The sequence below is a fragment of the Scylla paramamosain genome, unplaced genomic scaffold, assembly GCF_035594125.1.
Source record: "Scylla paramamosain isolate STU-SP2022 unplaced genomic scaffold, ASM3559412v1 Contig26, whole genome shotgun sequence".
NCBI lineage: Eukaryota > Metazoa > Arthropoda > Malacostraca > Decapoda > Portunidae > Scylla > Scylla paramamosain.
Window position 1 is genome coordinate 578,758 of NW_026973691.1, and position 18,743 is coordinate 597,500.

The 18,743-nt window shown below is 41.4% G+C and overlaps 1 protein-coding gene and 2 long non-coding RNA genes across 5 annotated transcripts in view; 2 read left to right on the top strand and 1 right to left on the bottom strand.

Moving 5' to 3' along the window:
* Positions 1-1,929: 1,929 nt before the first annotated feature.
* The window catches only part of LOC135097604 (uncharacterized), a 23,951-nt gene continuing 7,137 nt past the window's right edge, over positions 1,930-18,743 (bottom strand). For 2 of the 3 annotated variants that reach the window (XR_010265880.1, XR_010265878.1), the window contains exons 3-6: positions 10,698-10,828; positions 6,814-7,047; positions 6,251-6,370; positions 1,930-2,096 (exon numbers count right to left, since the gene is read on the bottom strand). This is a non-coding gene — a long non-coding RNA (uncharacterized LOC135097604). The remainder of the gene's footprint in view (positions 2,097-6,250; positions 6,371-6,813; positions 7,048-10,697; positions 10,829-18,743) is intronic. The other variant, XR_010265879.1, reaches the window with a different exon arrangement.
* LOC135097603 (uncharacterized) lies at positions 1,995-6,413 on the top strand. The gene is made up of 3 exons (XR_010265877.1): positions 1,995-2,135; positions 2,994-3,112; positions 5,984-6,413. It is a non-coding gene; the product is annotated as an uncharacterized LOC135097603 (long non-coding RNA).
* On the top strand, positions 10,711-16,772 carry LOC135097602 (uncharacterized). Its single transcript, XM_063999533.1, has 6 exons — positions 10,711-10,839; positions 13,756-13,810; positions 14,106-14,142; positions 15,227-15,324; positions 15,480-15,654; positions 16,162-16,772. Exons 3-6 carry the CDS (start codon positions 14,127-14,129, stop codon positions 16,524-16,526), a joined length of 654 nt encoding a protein of 217 aa, XP_063855603.1. The 5' UTR covers positions 10,711-10,839; positions 13,756-13,810; positions 14,106-14,126; the 3' UTR covers positions 16,527-16,772.

The following is an 18,743-nucleotide window of genomic DNA, read 5'->3' on the forward strand; positions in this document are numbered from 1 at the left end:
GAATGGAAGCAAAAACTTGTTGATTACGAAAAGGAAGAAGGAAATGAATAATAGTGAATGAAAAAGGGAAAAAAAGGAGAATCCACGTGAATAAATTGGGAAGAAGGAAAGAGTAAGTGGAAAATGAAAGAAGAGGAAGTAGTAGGAAAAAGAAGAGGTAAAAACAAAAAAAAAGCACAGTAGCGATTTGTTACGAAAGAGGAAATACGAAAGAGGAAATAAAGTACAAAGGAAAAACTATATAAACCCGATCACAATTCAGATTTAATTTCTTGCACGAGCTTGTTTTGTACTTTGTGTTGTGGTGGTGGTGGTGGTGGTGGTGTTACAGGTGTTAACGGCTGTGGTTGTGTTGCTGTTGTTGTGTTGGGGTTGTGGTGGTGGTGAACCAGATGGTGTGGAGCTGCTGCGGTTGTTGTTGTTGCTGTTGTTGCTGTTGTTGCTGTTATCGATTTTTATATTGTTTTACAGAGAGAGAGAGAGAGAGAGAGAGAGAGAGAGAGAGAGAGAGAGAGAGAGAGAGAGAGAGAGAGAGAGAGAGAATGTTAAAGGAAACCTGGTGTGTCCTGGCGTTGACCACACTGAAAGGCAGGCATCTACTCGTAACTAGGAGTAGCCGGAGATTGTAGCAATCCGTGCCACGTAACAAGGAACATAATATACCATTTTGTCTCAATCCTTATTTATATTTCCAGTTAACATTACTCACATCAGTGCACTACACACTCTTGATCCAATGGGCATATTTGTTGCTCCAGTCCGGCACTACAATCAGACTTGTAATTAGAACCAGTGGAGTTGGCACCCCACTTTCCACACGATCAGCTACACTGCCCGCACGTTGACACCACTCGGCCCTACTCGTCCACTTGGCAACCGGTCGCCGTTGGCTGCTAACTCCTGCAACCATACATCAACATAACCCCTTAATATACCGTCATAATGCCCCTGACTATTCTTACACAACCCTCACAATGCATCGCCCGATAATGGACAGTTGTTACCTAGCCCAGCAATCCCAATTCACTTTGTTCTCCCCGATAATGAACATTATTTATAGAACCCGTTAAACACACAATGGATACTTAACACTTAAGTGTAGTTATCAATGCCTCCGAATAGCACCTTATCCATATACTTAGTGCCACGAAGATTACTATAGAAACAAACACCCAACATACATTTCCGTGCATCCTTTAACACACGGCCAACAGCAAGATTTGAACAAGAGAATAACCCACATTCTCCAATAGCCCGTCCTTGGGTCGACACAGGGCAGTGTCCAGTGAGCCACGCTGTCTCACAACTAAGTTACTGCATGACTAACCGCAGTCCTCTCAGTGCTCTGACCTAAGCCTGGTCACGTCTTCACTTCCTCAGTACCAAATCATCGACGCACACCTCAAGCTCCAATTATACTAAATTACAGACGACTCCTCAAGGCATCACGTTGTGGTGAGTTGAAGCACACACCAACCATACATACCTTTCATTTCCCCTGAAGACTCAGGGCTCAGTATTACATACATGTATGTGAGCCAAGCTGATCTGTATCATGTTTGGCTGAACTCTGTAACAACTTTGCTGGGTCACTTATCTGAGTGCCTGGCAAACATTTGAGCCGTGCAGACATCACTGCTGCTACAAGCCACTCAAGTAGTCACCAACCACTACACTTCGCAGGTACCTGCCACACACACCTTTGATTATGCTTGTACTGAAATCACACCAATAAGAACGTCTTATTTTCACCAGTTTGCCAATAATGCTAGTAATAAATAAATTATATATATATATATATATATATATATATATATATATATATATATATATATATATATATATATATATATATATATATATATATATATATATATATATATATATATATATATATATATATATTAAGGTAAGCAAGGATACACCAGACTTCCTTCTTCATTTATTGCAACGTTTCCAGGTGTAAACATTCTCCACCTTGCAGGCAGCAGTTGGATGAGCAAGTGAGGTATGCTAAGATGGAGCGACAGAGACAGGAAAAGGTGACATTGGGAGGCAGCCTTGGGACATCCTTCTCTGGCAGGTGTGGTGCAGGCCTGGAGAAGGTGAAGGACAAGCGAAGAGCCTCATTAAAGGTAAGATGGAATAATGTAGTCAAATTGATGAAACAAATGAGGTGTTACATTTCGATAGTTAAAGTCAAAGTATTGATGAATAGTCTAGAATTCTGGCCCATAAAGTTGAGATTGTTCACAGAACACTGGTGACTTAATAAAGCTAGTTGATAGTAATTAATACAAGAAATATTTCACCTCTGAAGGTTTTCCAGTACATACATACATCATTATAAAAAAATGCTATGCAAGTTTGAATGGATAGTCAATCTTGATTATATCAGAAGTTGAAGTTTACCATTTAATCAAGAGGGTAAATAAAGTCATGTATTATTGGTCACTTGGGATATGCAAACTGAAGTCTGCAGACCAGCATGTTTTGCAAAATATTTTAATTAAATTTTTTTTTTAGATTTACATGTTTTCTTCGATGAATGTGTAACTATATCGTAAGCCACACAATGTCCTCCTTTCTGGTAAATTTGTCGTAATTTCTTAGTCCCTTCCCTTTTTAGAAATACAGTCCTTCATTAGAAAGCAGCAGCATTCACTCTCTGATCTGAAGATGATCAAAATCTGATAAATGATAACAAAGGACTCATTATCATGTATTTGTTAATAATCAACACTGTTCACAAGGAGTAATACCGCTGTACGACCAATACTGCTGTTATATATATATATATATATATATATATATATATATATATATATATATATATATATATATATATATATATATATATATATATATATATATATATATATATATATATATATATATATTGTCACACACACACACACACACACACACACACACACACACACACTTTCATACCTTGTGATTCGATCGTCCTTCTATTCTAATAATTTGACCAGGATTGGCGAACAAATCTTGTGGTCCAATTCGACTGCGGTCCTCCAACTGGATCACAAACATCGGTTCAGGTTCAAGTGACGCCACTCACGCCGTCAGTCAGGCAACTACTGTCATCCACGTGAGTGAATGTATTACTTGCTACTCGTTTGATTTACTGGTGTGCTGTGGGTGAGGCTTATGATACGATAAATACCAAATGTACACCATCGTCTGCAGTGGTGACTCATTACTGAACCAAGGTCGTTCGTTGACTGACCTGGTGGGCGACGCAGGTGGCTGAAGCACACACTGTGTGTGTTGGTCTCTCTCTCTCTCTCTCTCTCTCTCTCTCTCTCTCTCTCTCTCTCTCTCTGTCTCTCCTTCATTCTATGTTATTTTCGCTTCGTCCTTTCCCACTCTCTCACTCTCGTATAATTCCATATCCATTCTCTATCAGTTTCATTCTATTTAGCAGTTTTCAGGTTTGTTCTTACACACACACACACACACACACACACACACACACACACACACAGAGAGAGAGAGAGAGAGAGAGAGAGGGCATAAGCTCCCAGGTGACACACTGCACACAACCACAATGAAGCTTTACTACGTCTATGCTCTGAAACATTTCTGGCCGCACCTCCACTACATTCAGAAGGGTGTAATTGAAGTTCTACGGCCCTGTATGCCTGTATGGGTGTATTTCCTTTTTATGGTTGTAGTGGCAGATTACTACTAGGATTTCTACATTATCAACAGGAGAAACACTCTTGAGAACCGGGCTAATCATCTCTGTGGCCTTTGAAAGTAGAAAGAGTGGAGTGAAAGATTGGAGGGTTTCTGAATACTGTCTCTAGTGCAAAGGTGTTCAAGCATACTGGTCCAACGTACGCTTAGCTAGGTAGTAGTATTCACCAACTTCTGCCATCCACTCCTGAATGATCCAAAAAAATCAACAGAAATGATAATATGATTAATTGTGGAGGTATTAAAAGTATTTTTTTTTAATTGCATTAAATTATTATATATAAGCTAAAAATAGAATCTAGAAATTGGTCCATAAATATATTAATAATATATTAATAATAGTGTATATATTTTTGATAGTGATGATAATACAAGTTAATTTATTTCTTTATTATTTTTCGTTTTCTTGTTACAAGATTAAAAATATACGCAAATTAAATAATAATAATAATAATAATAATAATAATAATAATAATAATAATAATAATAATAATAATAATAAGGGAATATTATTATGAATATTTTCCATTCATTTGTATATTATCTATATATTTTTTTAGAGACTTCCTCCTCCGGGGCTGTTCACAGTAGTAATAGTAGAAGTGGTGGTGGTGGTGGTGGCAGTAATAGTAGTAGTTGTCATGGTATATAGTGGTTGTGGTGGTGGAGGTAGTAGTAGTAGGTAGCAGTTGTAAGTAGCAGCAACAATAGTAGTAGTAGTAATAACACTTAACAGGAACATTCTAAGGTTTTATCCTTGCAACACACACACACACACACACACACACACACACACACACACACACACACACACACACACACACATACACACACACACACACACATTTTTCTCTCTCTCTCTCTCTCTCCACACACACACACACACACACACACACACACACACAACTACCTAAAAATAGACCCCCAAATTTAATATACAACAAGGTAAGTCTTCCAGCCCCTTCACAGCCTCTCCCTGACTTTCACTGGATCTCTCTCTCATTCTCCCCATAGAAGAACCAAAAAAAAGACCCCAAACTAAACAAACAACACAATAGATCACTCTTAATCCTCTCAGAGCCCCTCTCTGACCCCCCACTCCTACCCCGACACCAACACCTCACAAGACACCCTCACACCAGGCCGAGCCCTTCACTCTGCTGTATGGCCTTTATAAGCTTGTATTTTAACTTCCCGCCTCCCCGCGTGTTGTATTTTGGCAGGTCAGGTTGGGCGATGACCTGCAGGTGTGCGCGACTGAAAGGAAGCTGTTGTTTGATGTTCTTTGGATTATCAACTTCAGAGCCTGGGTGTGTGTGGGTGTGTGTGTGTGTTTTGCGCTGTTTTGCGTGTGCTAAAGATGAGGATTTCCTGTCTAGTTTAAGATAAGCTTAACATGACAGAGAGAGAGAGAGAGAGAGAGAGAGAGAGAGAGATAGAGAGAGAGAGAGAGAGAGAGGAAAGTTAGTGTGTATTTTGTGCTGTTTTGTGTGTGATAAGGATGAGGATTAAGCTAACATGAGAGAGAGAGAGAGAGAGAGAGAGAGAGAGGAGAGAGAGAGAGAGAGAGAGAGAGAGAGAGGAGAGAGAGAGGAGGAGAGAGAGAGAGAGAGTGTGTTTGGTTGTGTTTGTGAGAGAGAAATAGAAAGAGGGAGAAAATATTGGTGTGTGTGTTTAGGAGAGAGAATAAAAAATATTACTTTTAAATTTATTGCTATTGTTATTCTTATAAATGTATTCATATTTCAGAGGAATGACTGACAGAAGGAAAGAAAGGAAGAGAAGAGGACATGAAAAAGATGAGATAAGGAGAGAGAGAGAGAGAGAGAGAGAGAGAGAGAGAGAGAGAGAGGAGAGAGAGAGAGAGAGGAGAGAGAGAGAGAGAGAGAGAGAGAGAGAGAGGCTATAACTGAGGTGCAGAAATGCTTTTTAAAATGAAAAAACAAGTTCTGTCCCCTTCACCAATAAGAATGTGCCTCTCTCTCTCTCTCTCTCTCTCTCTCTCTCTCTCTCTCTCTCTCTCTCTCTCTCTCTCACCCACCTACAGATCCATAGTACGTCCCCTACAGTATGTTGACGAACCCACAGTCACTCCCCGAGAGAGAGAGAGAGAGAGAGAGAGAGAGAGAGAGAGAGAGAGAGAGAGAGAGAGAGAGAGAGAGAAGGAGAGAGAGAGAGAGAGAGAGAGATTATTATTATTATTATTATTATTATTATTATTATGTTGAAAATATGTATTTAATATTTTTAATATTTTCAGAAGTAATGGAAGGAAGAAAGAGGAGAGAGATAGAAGACAAAGAAGGAAGAGGACATAAGAACGAAGACAATAGAAGAGGAAGGAAAAAAGAAGAAATGAGAGAAAGATAGAGGAGAGAGAAAGATAGAAAGATAAAGAAGAAATAAAGGAGAAGTATAAAGAAGAAATAAAGGAGAAAGATAAGAAGAGGAAGGGAAAAAAAGAAATGAGAGAAATCTCTCTCTCTCTCTCTCTCTCTCTCTCTCTCTCTCTCTCTCTCTCTCATGCCTAGTAGAAGAACCTGGTGAGTCCCCGTCAGAAACTTGAAAACATTTTCTGTTCCAGCGAGAGCTCGCGAAAGACTTCCCAACACGTGCGAGTGACTGGATGGTCTGGGAAGTACTCACCCTGGAAACACAGTGAGGGATTAATAAAAGGAAGGATATTGGCATTTGTGTTTTAATTCATATTGCTGTGGTGTGTGCAGGGAAGGACTGGTAAATATAGGCACCAGAAGAGATGAGGAGTGTATGCGAACTGAAGGCAGGAAGTGAAGGACTGGATATTAGATAGAAGAGTGATAGAGACAAAAAAGGACTAGATATATAGACACAGGGAAGGACTGGATGAATATTAGAGAAGGCGACAGAGGCAAAGAGCGTACATTATAATTAATAAGGAAAAAATAAGTAAAATGAATGAGAGGATGAAATACGAGTAGTGAAGAACAACTAAAAGGAATGATATACAGGTGAAAACGCACACAAACGACCCTAAATTACACACAGCCAACCTGAAAAACACTGCCAAACACCCAAAGACACACACACCCAAACACATCCCAGTCCCACCTTAACTAAATCTTATATTCAGCATTCTTTTCCAACTCAGTCCAGAAATAATTTTCATTGCCAGTGTCCAGAAATAATTTTCATTGCCGGTGACCAAGTCCAAGTTCCACTGGCTGGAAAAGTCTGAGCACAATACCGTCCCACACCCTGCAGAAGCCATCATGAAATGCCCTGTACTGCTTGTCAGTGCTTGTGTTCAGCCTGTAGTCCACCAGCAGGTGGACTTACTCTTGCCTGCAGAAGAGAGACCCAATCAGATGTCAGTTCCTAGATACAAAAAGGGGGCATTTAATTTGAAGGGTGTGTTGAAAGCTCCCTCCTGCAAGAGTTCAAGTCATAGGAAAGAAGGAATACAAAACAGGCAGGAAGTTCCAGGGTTCGTCAGAGACATGGATAAATGACTGAAAATACTGGGTAACGCTTGCTAACTGAATTTTACACAAAAGTTGGTCGGCTGGAAAAAAATAAAATAAAAATTTACGTCATTTGTGTGCTATCAAACCAAGTAACAAAATATTAGGAACATTTTTAGCCGCCATCATCAAGCAGAGAGCAAGAAAAATGGCAAAATTAGGTAAATACTGTGTACATTATCTCGGGTCTGGGATGTATCACCACCCTGGGACGAATACTATTTTTTTTTCCCTCTCTATATGACCTTACTGTATCCATTCAAGTTATACAGTTAACATACCCGTATATAAATTCTGGTACACATGAAAGCAACAACCATGTTTTGATGCCAAATGTTAGCGGGGCACTGGTAAAGACTGTTGATATTGTGCGTCTCGACGTTTTCCCTAAGGTGCCGCTGGTCTGTTTACACCCTGTCTCCCAATGTCTTCCCTGAGTTGTCGCTTTCTTCTCTGGAAATACAACCCGTCCTTTCACACCTTGGTTCTTTCCTGACATGTTTGTACAACAACCACAACACATGTACAGACTAGGGTTTTACAGCACCACTACAAACTGGTATCTGTCGCCTCAGGTTTGTTGGGTGTTTTGGAGAAACCGGCGTGTTTGATATCGCTCAGTGTTTCTTTCGTCTCCCGCGCGGTTTAGGCTGTCACAATATCCTGTCAGTACAAAATAATACTTGCTCGACTCTCTTAGGGGGTAAATTTGCAGTTTCAACCAATGCCTCCATCCTCTTTACGAGTATCTTTCACTAAAGCCAGGAAGCACAAGAACCTGGTGGGATATTTTTGACATTCCAGAAAAAAAGTTTAAGGATGACAAGCAGCATATTTCGAAAACGGGATTTTTCTACATTATCTTAACCCAACGTAACCAATCTAACCTAACCAGGGAGGGCTTCGTCTCTCTTGGACTCTCCCTTAAGATCACTAACCTAACCTCCTAACCCACACACAAGGTAAACTGACGTGACGTAACATTTTGTCACCTCCTACATTGTCAGTCATCACTACATACCAGCAGTAATTACTTAACGAAAAATACCGTAAGAAGTTGAGGGAACTGGCGGTAAACTGCACTTCATATATTGACAGCCAGCACACGTCTCTCTTCCGTGTCCATGGTGAAACTGACGCACCACAGGCAGTCCCGGGTGCTCCTTCCTCCTCTACACACACGTGCCTACATGTGATTGGCTGTTACATTTCCGTGTGACCTGATTCACAGCAGGTAACTCCACGTCATCACAAGTCTTAACACGTGTGTCAACGTCACGTCACCATCGCGCACGCGCACTTTTGATGACAAACATACGAACACACTCACCATCCTACAAGAGACGACTACTGGTGGACTTGAGCTAGAATTGACTTGAATCTTTGACATTCTCATCTGAAGTTGTTATTAGTTTCCGACAGGGTAAAATAAGGCTAGAAATGCTCCAAACAGTGAGATGTAGACCCTGCCAGGGGCTATACTTACGTAAGGTGTATTGGTTGAAACTGCAATAATGCCTTTTTTGTATTTGCTAGATAAAACATGAGTCACTGTAGAAACCAGTGGAAAATATTTCAAACTAATTATGTGGCAGAAGACTAGAAATAGATATGAAAACACTGAGAGCCTTGTTGCGAGTATTTAGCTTATAATAACTGTTGTGTAGAATGTGCATCACCAGATTCCGTGGAAACTGTTACCATAAACACTTAGGATCAATGTTTTGTAGCATTTAAGTACAGTGCATCAAGATGTATCACGAGAGGCGGTTTTAGAGTGTGCTTCTCCAGATAACTGTGGGAGCGTTGACCAGCCCCTGCATTAACACAGCCGGCGATCACCGCATCCATCCACCCACTCACTCTTCCACCTAACCATTCATTCACCCATCCACCTATCCATCAGCACAACATTTCACCCACACACAGAGCAATTAATCCACCCAACTAGCTATCTACCCAATCCACCCTTTCATACACCCACCTACTCCCACATCCGTCCTTCAGCCGAAATAATAATAGTGCTATGCCACCGACAGCAATTACTACTACTACCACTGCTACTACCACCACTACTACTACTACTACTACTACTACTACTACTACTACTCCTACTACTACTACACTCACTTTCACACTTCCATTCCTCATTTCTTCCTCTTCCTTCTACTACGATCAACGCATTTCAGTCTGAAAACACATGTAAATTCCTGGAAAACCCTGGAAACTGAGGGAAATATTGACAAGGAGACACGGGGAGGCAGGAGGAAAGGTCTCCGTCTGGGTTTGATGACGTCATGTGTTCAAGGTGGGTGCTGTGAACGGGCCTGTATCCTTCAATTTACTTAAGGCATTTTGGAGGTTATTTATCTTATTTTCGTGGTTGATTCTGGCTTTCCTTTACGTATAAGCGTGTATGTATAAGCCTGGGAACTTTATTGAAGACAAAGTCTTCTGCACTTCTTCAAGTGCTTCCTTGGTGTCTTCATTCCCAAATCTTTTCACAAGAATGACTAAACTTTCTGCCACGTGGGAAGAGTCAGGAGGTGTTTGTGGAGAAGCCTGTCAAGGAGAAGAAGCCTGCGCTGGAGGGTGACACTCTCTGCTCTTCGCACATCGTGGGTATTACTCCCCTCGTATCTTCTTTTTCAGTTGCAGAAATTCCCTGTTGCAGTCCTGCAAAAAAAGCTCCCATCGGGGAGATTTTCTCGTCCTAGTGTCACTCCTGCCAGCCACGTTCTATTTCCTGCAGAGTGGCAACACCTGCGGCACAGCTGACATGCTGTGCTCTGCAGCTGCAGCTTGGTGCTTTCAAGGTATTCCATTTTCCCCCACCAGTGCATGTGCATATGCCATCTGTGAGGTCAACAGAATGACCTTGCCCTGGTGTTGATTGGCTCTGCATCTCGTACACAGCACCGCCCACAGGTGTCACCAGTGCAGCAAGGATGGTGCTGAAAGTAGCCACAGTCCTCATGCGCCGCCTCCCCAGTGCCACTTCTATCAGTCTGTTTTACACAATATTCACCAAGTCACGCACGCAACACACCATTATACGCTCCTAACCAAATTCTGTCATGACCGCCTTGTCTGTTTGCTTATTTAATCTTTCGTTTCATCTCTCTCTCTCTCTCTCTCTCTCTCTCTCTCTCTCTCTCTCTCTCTCTCTCTCTCTCTCTCTCTCTCTCTCGGCAACAATTATTGCAAGGGACCGTGTTCTCAAACAATTCAGCGCCTTATCGTGACTACTTACAAGCTGTAGTGGAAATGATTGGGATTATCGAGAGAGTTTCCATGATTAAAGCGATAACTTAACGAGGACCAATCAGAGAAACTCCAATGGAAACAGGACTAATAATCTAATATGGGTTTTTGAAAATAATTCAGGTGAGAGCCCGGGCACTGTAAAGTCTGCGTTTTCTTGAATGTAACAGAATCGGGAATATTTCAGAACTTCAGAAATATAAGTACTTGGTATCACGCAGGCATCCTGGCAGCTCGCGGTGGATTATTACAACTCGTCTAGTGCCCACGCCAACCATCACCACGCCGGACGCAGCAGACCCACTGCCCTCGTGCATCACGCTGAGGTCATTCCCTGCCTGGAAGAAAGGTATAGTCATATTCACTAATCAAATAACATGACGTACTTCTTCTTTCGCCGTTTCTCTAAATGTGCCATGTACAAGTCTCCTCCAGTTGTTTCTGTCCCTTGCATCTTTCTCTGTGACTCCCTTCCTTTGCAATTTTGCCGCAGTTCCTTCTCTCTCTCTCTCTCTCTCTCTCTCTCTCTCTCTCTCTCTCTCTCTCTCTCTCTCTCTCTCTCTCTCTCTCTCTCTGATAGTATGTATGCAAGTTCATTTTCCTTCCTTATTATTGTTTATCCCTTGTTTATTTACTCACTGATACGCTTCTTGTCTTTCTCCTGTTTGAGGGCCTTTGTTTGGCGTCCTCTGGCAAGCCATGAGTCACTGTTCCGTATTCAGAAGTGCTCTGCTCTCTCACACAATTATTTTCAAACGCCATAGAAATGACTAGCCGGGTTCTAAAAGAATTTCACCTGTCAGTAATGTAGAAATGTTAATCTATCAATAGAATCATAAAAAAAAAAAACATCTTCAAAAACCTGTGGAGGCTTATGAAGGCTTCAGCGTGACAGGGTTCAGTCCAGATGGTTTCCTTCCACCTCAGACTTGAACCTCTGACACTTTAGCTTCACATCCTTTCGGTGACTCTTACTGTCCTGCTGTAGTGGAGCTGACCGGCCTTTCCACAGTGCTTATCATGATTCATGCGATAGTTGAACAAAGGATTCTGCACCGCCAATAGAAGCACCCATGAGAACACAAGTAACCATGTCTGTCGTCCGCGTTATGACTAGCTGGCTGGTCACAGTAAAAATGGAGCAGCGGTGAAATAATTGGTTAACTTTGGTTAGGTTCGGATAGGTTAGGTTAGGTTAGGTTAGCTTAGGCTGGGCTCCCATCGGTTAGGTTCGGTTAAGGTGGGTTCTGTTCGGTTATATTAGATCGGGGTCTGTTCTGCTCGGATAGGTTCGGTTAGTTTTGGATTCTCGTCAGGATTACTTTCAAAGGCCACAATGAGGATGAGTCGGGTTCTAACGAAATGTTCTCCTCACTAGAACCATGAAAACGCTGGAAAGCCGCGATGACGTCCACTAAAGACTGTCAGATACACCTAAGGTAACACTCCCAAACATTTGAGAATACGCACCAGTGATGGCTGATATCATTTCACGGGACTGGCTGCGGCTCGGTGTGTACAGCGCATATAAGGCACGCATTCAGAAGCGCTCTTCTCTCTCACCACCACTGTTTTCAAAGGCCACAGAAACTATTAGCTGGGTTCCCAACAATGTTTCTCTTGTTAATAATGTAGAGATCTTGTTAATCTGTAACTAGAACATTATATATATATATATATATATATATATATATATATATATATATATATATATATATATATATATATATATATATATATATATATATATATATATAAAATTTAAAAAAATGATGAAAAACCTGTATAACTTCATCTAGATTCTAGAGCCTTTTGAAATTAGTGAGGTGCGGCGCAGAAATGTTTCAGAATACGGTCCATTGTCTCAAGGGTTCGATCCTTGGCAAGCCTCTGTAAAGATCTATATATGTTACCTTTTACGGCAGGCTGCAGGTAAGATTCTCAGTGTTTAGAAACGCGAGACGTCATCGCGTGATACGTAGAACATAAAAACATAAAATGTAGGAAGCTGCAGGAAGCCATCAGGCTTCCTTTACAGTGCAGCAGCTTGCGACAGTACGTACTGCCTGACTCTTGGAAAGTGTATCATGATAACCTTCCGTCCTTTATCCGTACTCCACAGAAAACATAAGGAGGTGAACTTTGAGATCGTTCCAAGCGTGGTTTCTTCTATGGCCAGAAAAAAAAGAACACTATCATGAACCACGAACAATTTATTTGATCGACGCTTATTAACCTCCTTCTCCCTGCACGAGCATCAGATGACAGGCTGAGAAGTGTTAATCTGTTAACTCTTTAATAGTTGATGATGGGAATTCTTGTCGTAGAAGAAACCACGGTTAGAGAGATCCCAATTTCCACCTCTTACAGTTAGTTTTCCGCATTGCATCTGGCACACACACTCTAATATAGCAGAAATCACACAGCAAACATGAGCAGGTACTGTAAAGTCTTTAGGAAATTATTATTATTATAAGCTCTACCGTTTCCACTTTCAAGCACGAGTGTTAAAAATAATGCAGCTAAGAGGGGACTTAAAGGAGGAATCTAAGGGACGCGAAAGGGCTGACTGAAACACAAACATTGGGGTTAATAATAAAGACAAGGCATGAAGTGACGCTTTCAGGTTTGAGAAAGGTTTGATTCAGGAAAGAGATAAGAACAAATTGATCCTGAAAATTAATAAAGAAGTGAGTGAGGTTGTTAGTGGTGAGTCGATAATAAGTTAGCTTATCTTAAACTAGACAGGAAATCCTCATCGGCAGCTTGCACGTGTGCGCGCACACACACACACACACACACACACACACACACACACACACACACACACACACACACACACTCGAACCAAAGATCAAATTCTTCAACATTAAAAAGCCTTTCATGTCGACTCCTTTGAAGAGACTGTGGTGGAAGGTAAAGAGGTTTTCATCTGTACTGTCATCGATTCTAGTGATCGCATCATCAGTGCGAAAAACACACATAGGAACTGAATAATAATAATAATAATAATAATAATAATAATAATAATAATAATAATAGTAATGATAATAATAATAATAATAATAATAATAATAATAATAATAATAATAAACTATGTGGCCTGTGAAAAATGTTCTTGAGAATGCTTAAAGCGTTTTACCATTTAATTGTCCTGTTTCTTCCTAACTGACAAATTAAAATCGTCTCTCTCTCTCTCTCTCTCTCTCTCTCTCTCTCTCTCTCTCTCTCTCTCTCTCTCTCTCTCTCTCTCTCTCTTTCTCAGGAGGTGACAGGAGAAGCAATGTGGAAGACACGCGTGGTATTCGTCACTGTTTTCAGTAAGTCATATTGTTATGCACATGTTTACTTAATATAAACAATACAAATATTAATAATTTTTTTTGTGGTGTATTCCAGTGTGTGTGTGTGTGTGTGTGTGTGTGTGTGTGTGTGTGTGTGTGTGTGTGTGTGTGTGTGTGTGTGTGTGGGCGTGCGCGCGCGTACAAGTATATAGTTTCCATTTTTTATGTTGCTGTATTAATTTGAATCTCTCTCTCTCTCTCTCTCTCTCTCTCTCCTCTCTCTCTCTCTCTCTCTCTCTCTCTCTCTCTCTCTCTCTCTCTGTATACACAGCCTGCGTCTTCCTGACCAGCCATGCTTGTCATATCAAGTGAGTATGAAAAGAATATCACACACACACACACACACACACACACACACACACACACACACACACAAAATCATCATCATCATCATCATTTCTTCTCTTGCATTACAAGTCTGTATTATGATATTGTTAACTCTCTCTCTCTCTCTCTCTCTCTCTCTCTCTCTCTCTCTGACGAAGTTCGTACATGCTTCCTTTCATCGCATCACATCAGGAAATGCAGCACACTTTTCGGAAAAAAAGAAAAAGAAAAGCAAAACCCAAGTGTAATTTGTAGAAGTGAGGCTAAGGCTCTTGTAACGCTTTGTTGACAGGAGCACAACAAGTAGAAGAGACATCCATGCAGATAACGGAGATATTAACCAAGGTCTGTATACTGAAACTTTTCCAGGTGTTATCTCCACTACTTCTGACAGATTGTAGAAGTTAGAGGGGGTTTTCAAGGATGGTTTTATGATTGTAGTTGGAGTTTTAACAACTAATCTGTATCATCAATGGAAGAAAAAAAAGGTTATGTTAAGATACGGCACCAATGATTTTTTGTGACTTGTGAAAAGTCTTTGTGAGAAGCAAAACCGTTTAACAATACGGTTCAATATCATCATACTTGCTCTGTTCCTTCCCCTAATGTCCACCTGCCTGCGATCTGGCATGGAACCTTCCCTAAACTTTCCCAGTGTAGCCCAGTCTCTCATAGCCAGCGACCTTTTCCAGAACTCTCTCATTCTCTTCCAGTCCAGCCTTTCCCGGTCCATGGCACGTCTCTTCCCCACCCTCAACCCACACCTTCCTACTCTCTCCTATAGCCTCTCCCTCTCCCTTCCCACCTTCCAAACCATCCCAGAGGAGAGGGAAACGTGCACCGCTCTTTCCTCCATCATGCTCGACGCATTCCAAACTGATTGTCTTTCCTAAGAGAGTAAAACACGAAGACACTAAAAATAAATGTTCTTTGTTCAGTCCCTGCGTGGGGTGTACACAATCCGAGGCCCTCCAACTCTCCTTTTCCATTTCATTATTTTCATCAAAGTTTCCGTGACAATGAGAGGCCAATGACAGTTCTTCCTCTTTGCTCCTTCACCCACAGGACAGAGAAAAGTAAGGATCGATATCTATGCTGAACCCAATCGTGTAACCTTCAGGCCGAGTCACCTTGATCTCAGTAAGGACCAGTTTAGATACAAGGTGGGGATTGCTAATAAGTCTGAACGGTGTATGTGTGTGTGTGTGTGTGTGTGTGTGTGTGTGTTCACAGCCGAGTAATATTAGCCACTTTACTGCAGCTTTCAACAGCATTCTAGCATTTCGCCTCTCTTCTCTCCACTTCATTACATCAACAGTTAGACTTCCTGGCGTGTGATTATGACACAAAATTCAGTAACTGGCAAGACGCAAAGTTAAACAGGCTAGCCATGAAAATTTCGGCACGCCCTTACACCAATACGACTTTCCAAATACGAGAAAAGACCACTGGCAAAATAACAGCAAGAAATTCTACAGTCACCCCTGCTACAGGTGAGTCGCGCATTTTCGCTCTTCTCTTGTCTCCTCATTTCATTATGGCTGAAAGTTATATATATTCTTTGTATTTCTTTTCACTCTTACTGAAAGACTAACACACACACACACACACACACACACACACATTCTCTCTCTCTCTCTCTCTCTCTCTCTCTCTCTCTCTCTCTCTCTCTCTCTCTCTCTTTACGCTTTACGTGTGGTCTCTGAACATCTTTTAGTGTAGCATCAACAAAAATAAAATAAGTAAATAAATGAAATAAGATAATAGATTAATAGATAAAATTTAAAAGAAAAACCAAGGTAATTTTCTTCAATATCGTTTGCCTTTGATTTGTTTAGTAAAGGTAAAAACGCAAAAGAAAATAATAATGATAATCTTTTCTCTTTTTTTCTTTCTTCTGCAGGCAGTCTAAGAGAAGTACGTGGATAAATGTAACAACGTATGTAATGTTGATGCAAGTCCCTTATAACCACCTTAGTCGTGTGTTCTCACCCCAACAGAACCTGAAGTTAGGGTGAGAAGTCTTCAGTGTGATTCCAGAAGATGCACAGCTACCGTGGAAAACAATTGCGTTAAATATAATGGTTACAGTATGAAAGTGCAATTCATTCTGAAGCCATCGAGTGAGAAAGTCAAGAATCCCCTCGTTAAATACGGTGTTGTCAACTCTGGGGGAAGAGCAACGATAGCATTAAAAGATCTGCTGCCCTTTACGAACCACACCGTAATCGCCAACCCTGCCAACGACGTGGGCGCCGCCACCGACCCCTCCCTCTCCAAAGAATCCTCCTTCATCGCAATTTCCCAATGTGAGACTCCGTACTTGTGCCTGTGTGAGACTTACGGTGGTGAAGGTGGCACGTGAGACGCTTCTGGCAGACTAGGTAGTGTGGTGCGCCACCTCCACCATCACCCCCACAACAACAACAACAACAACAACAACAACAACAACAACAACAACATAATTCTTTGTTCTTCTTTAGGGACAACATTTATGAACTTTTTTTTTTACCATTCGTTTGTACTTGGTCCCTCTCTTTAATACATTAAAAAATTATACTAATAGTAAAAGAAATCCTCACGAATGGGGGTGGTAACACAAACCACGCAACACACACACACCACACACTCACACACACACACACACACACACACACACACACACACACACACACTCACTTTCCTCATCCTCTCTCTCTCTCTCTCTCTCTTTCTCTCTCTCTCTCTCTCTCTCTCTCTCTCTCTCTCTCTCTCTCTCTCTCTCTCTCTCTCCTCTCTCTCTCGCTCCGTAATAATGATCTTTTTTCCCTCCTCTCCTCAATCATTGTTTTTCTTTCCCAGGTTATGTGTCATTTGAGGAAATAAAAAAAAATAATCAGGTAACAGGTGCTTTAAGCTGCGGAGCAACTTCAAGGACCTTCCCCAGCGACTGGAGGGTTCCAATTTTTTTGACTCGTCTCAAACCGGCTCATACGGACCTCGCCGTTCTTATTGAGGTTGTTCTTGGCATTGCGCAATATTGCACCACACCTGCACGAAAATGCTGTGTCGCTGCTGCCCACGCCTCCCTACCCGGGACCCTCCCCGACCACCAACCATCGCGCCAAGAGTCGCGCCACCGTGATGGTTGCGGCGGAACGACATGTTGCAATAAGTGACGCTGTGTTTTACAATGCGTGGAGCTTCATCTGCATTTTGATCACACTTTCGTGTTCACGAGAGTTTTTCCTAATTGATGTAATAATTTATTTCATTATTCAATGATTAACTGTTAAAAAATAGCGAGCATAAGTAAAACATGTCATACACTTTTTATTTTTACATCTTCACAGTTCAACTCGTCGTAATACCGTTTTCTTTTTTTTTTTTTTTTTGTTAAGTTTTTACAATACATGTTGATTCTACAGTTACTGCTGAGTCTGATGGGGTCAACAAAACTGGCTATCCCGTATATGAAGTGTGTTATGGCAAATGATTCGCGCATTTTTTTGCGCTCCAGCTCGAGCTGCAGTGATGAGGCGAGAGTTGCGTGAGTTGCCAGGCAGAAACTTTCCCTCACATGCAGATCAATCAAAATATGCAGAATACGGCAAAGCGGTGGCTCTCATGAAGGAATGTCATAAAACAAGAAAGACGCGCCGTCAAAAGTTACCTCCATGAAGGTGTTTCCAAGACTGAAAACGCTATTTCTATATGCGATGGACGCCAAAAGGTGCTCCCACCAAATCATCGTCGTGCCCTCCAGAGGCCAGGTGGACCGGTGGGTTGTAGAGATGTGCGCTAACTAAATTAGAACCCCCAGGGGGAGGCTCCTGCTGACGAAATAACAAATAATAGTAAATAATTAAATAAGTAAATAAATAAATAAATAAATAAAAAATAAATAAAAAAAAAAATGTGTGTGTGTGTGTGTGTGTGTGTGTGTGTGTGTGTGTGTGTGTGTGTGTTTCAAACAGTCTGCGTCACTATGATCAGGTTAGTTTCCTGACCTCAAGTGAGCTTTAATTTTTCCCCACGCAGGCTATTGGAATCCAAGGACTAGGGCAGAGATCGACGCAAAAAACAACCCTGCGCTTCACTTGGAACGGACTTCGCAGTAACAATGGCAACCCTGGTTACTACACACTCACACAATGGCAACCCTGGTTACTACACACTCACACAATGGCAACCCTGGTTACTACACACTCACACAATGACAACCCTGATTACTACACACTCACATTCTTGGATGGAGGAAACAAGAGCACTGTGAAAAATGTCATCGATACTGAAAATCAAAGTATGTCAGAGGTCTTACCTACTGACGCACAAACGCAAACTCCTCGCGTGATTACAGAACCACATTGTGAAACGTTTCGGCGTCTCAGCTCGACTCTTACTAGGCGTGACTGGCGATTCCTAAAGTGATTTTGATTCTAATGATAGTCTAACAAGAATTTTGTACTACTGATGAACAAAAACACCCATGAGAACCTGGCGCATTATCTCTATGGCTTTTGAAAACAGTCTTTATGAGAAACCAAACGCATTTCAGAAAAGGGACCTTGACATGCCTGGCGGTGCAAGATCTACAGGCTAA

Coding starts and splice junctions, on each gene's coding strand:
- LOC135097602 (XM_063999533.1), top strand. Junction 15,325..15,479: donor AGGACCAGTTTAGATACAAG/GTGGGGATTGCT, acceptor TTACATCAACAG/TTAGACTTCCTGGCGTGTGA. Junction 15,655..16,161: donor TACAGTCACCCCTGCTACAG/GTGAGTCGCGCA, acceptor TCACCCCAACAG/AACCTGAAGTTAGGGTGAGA.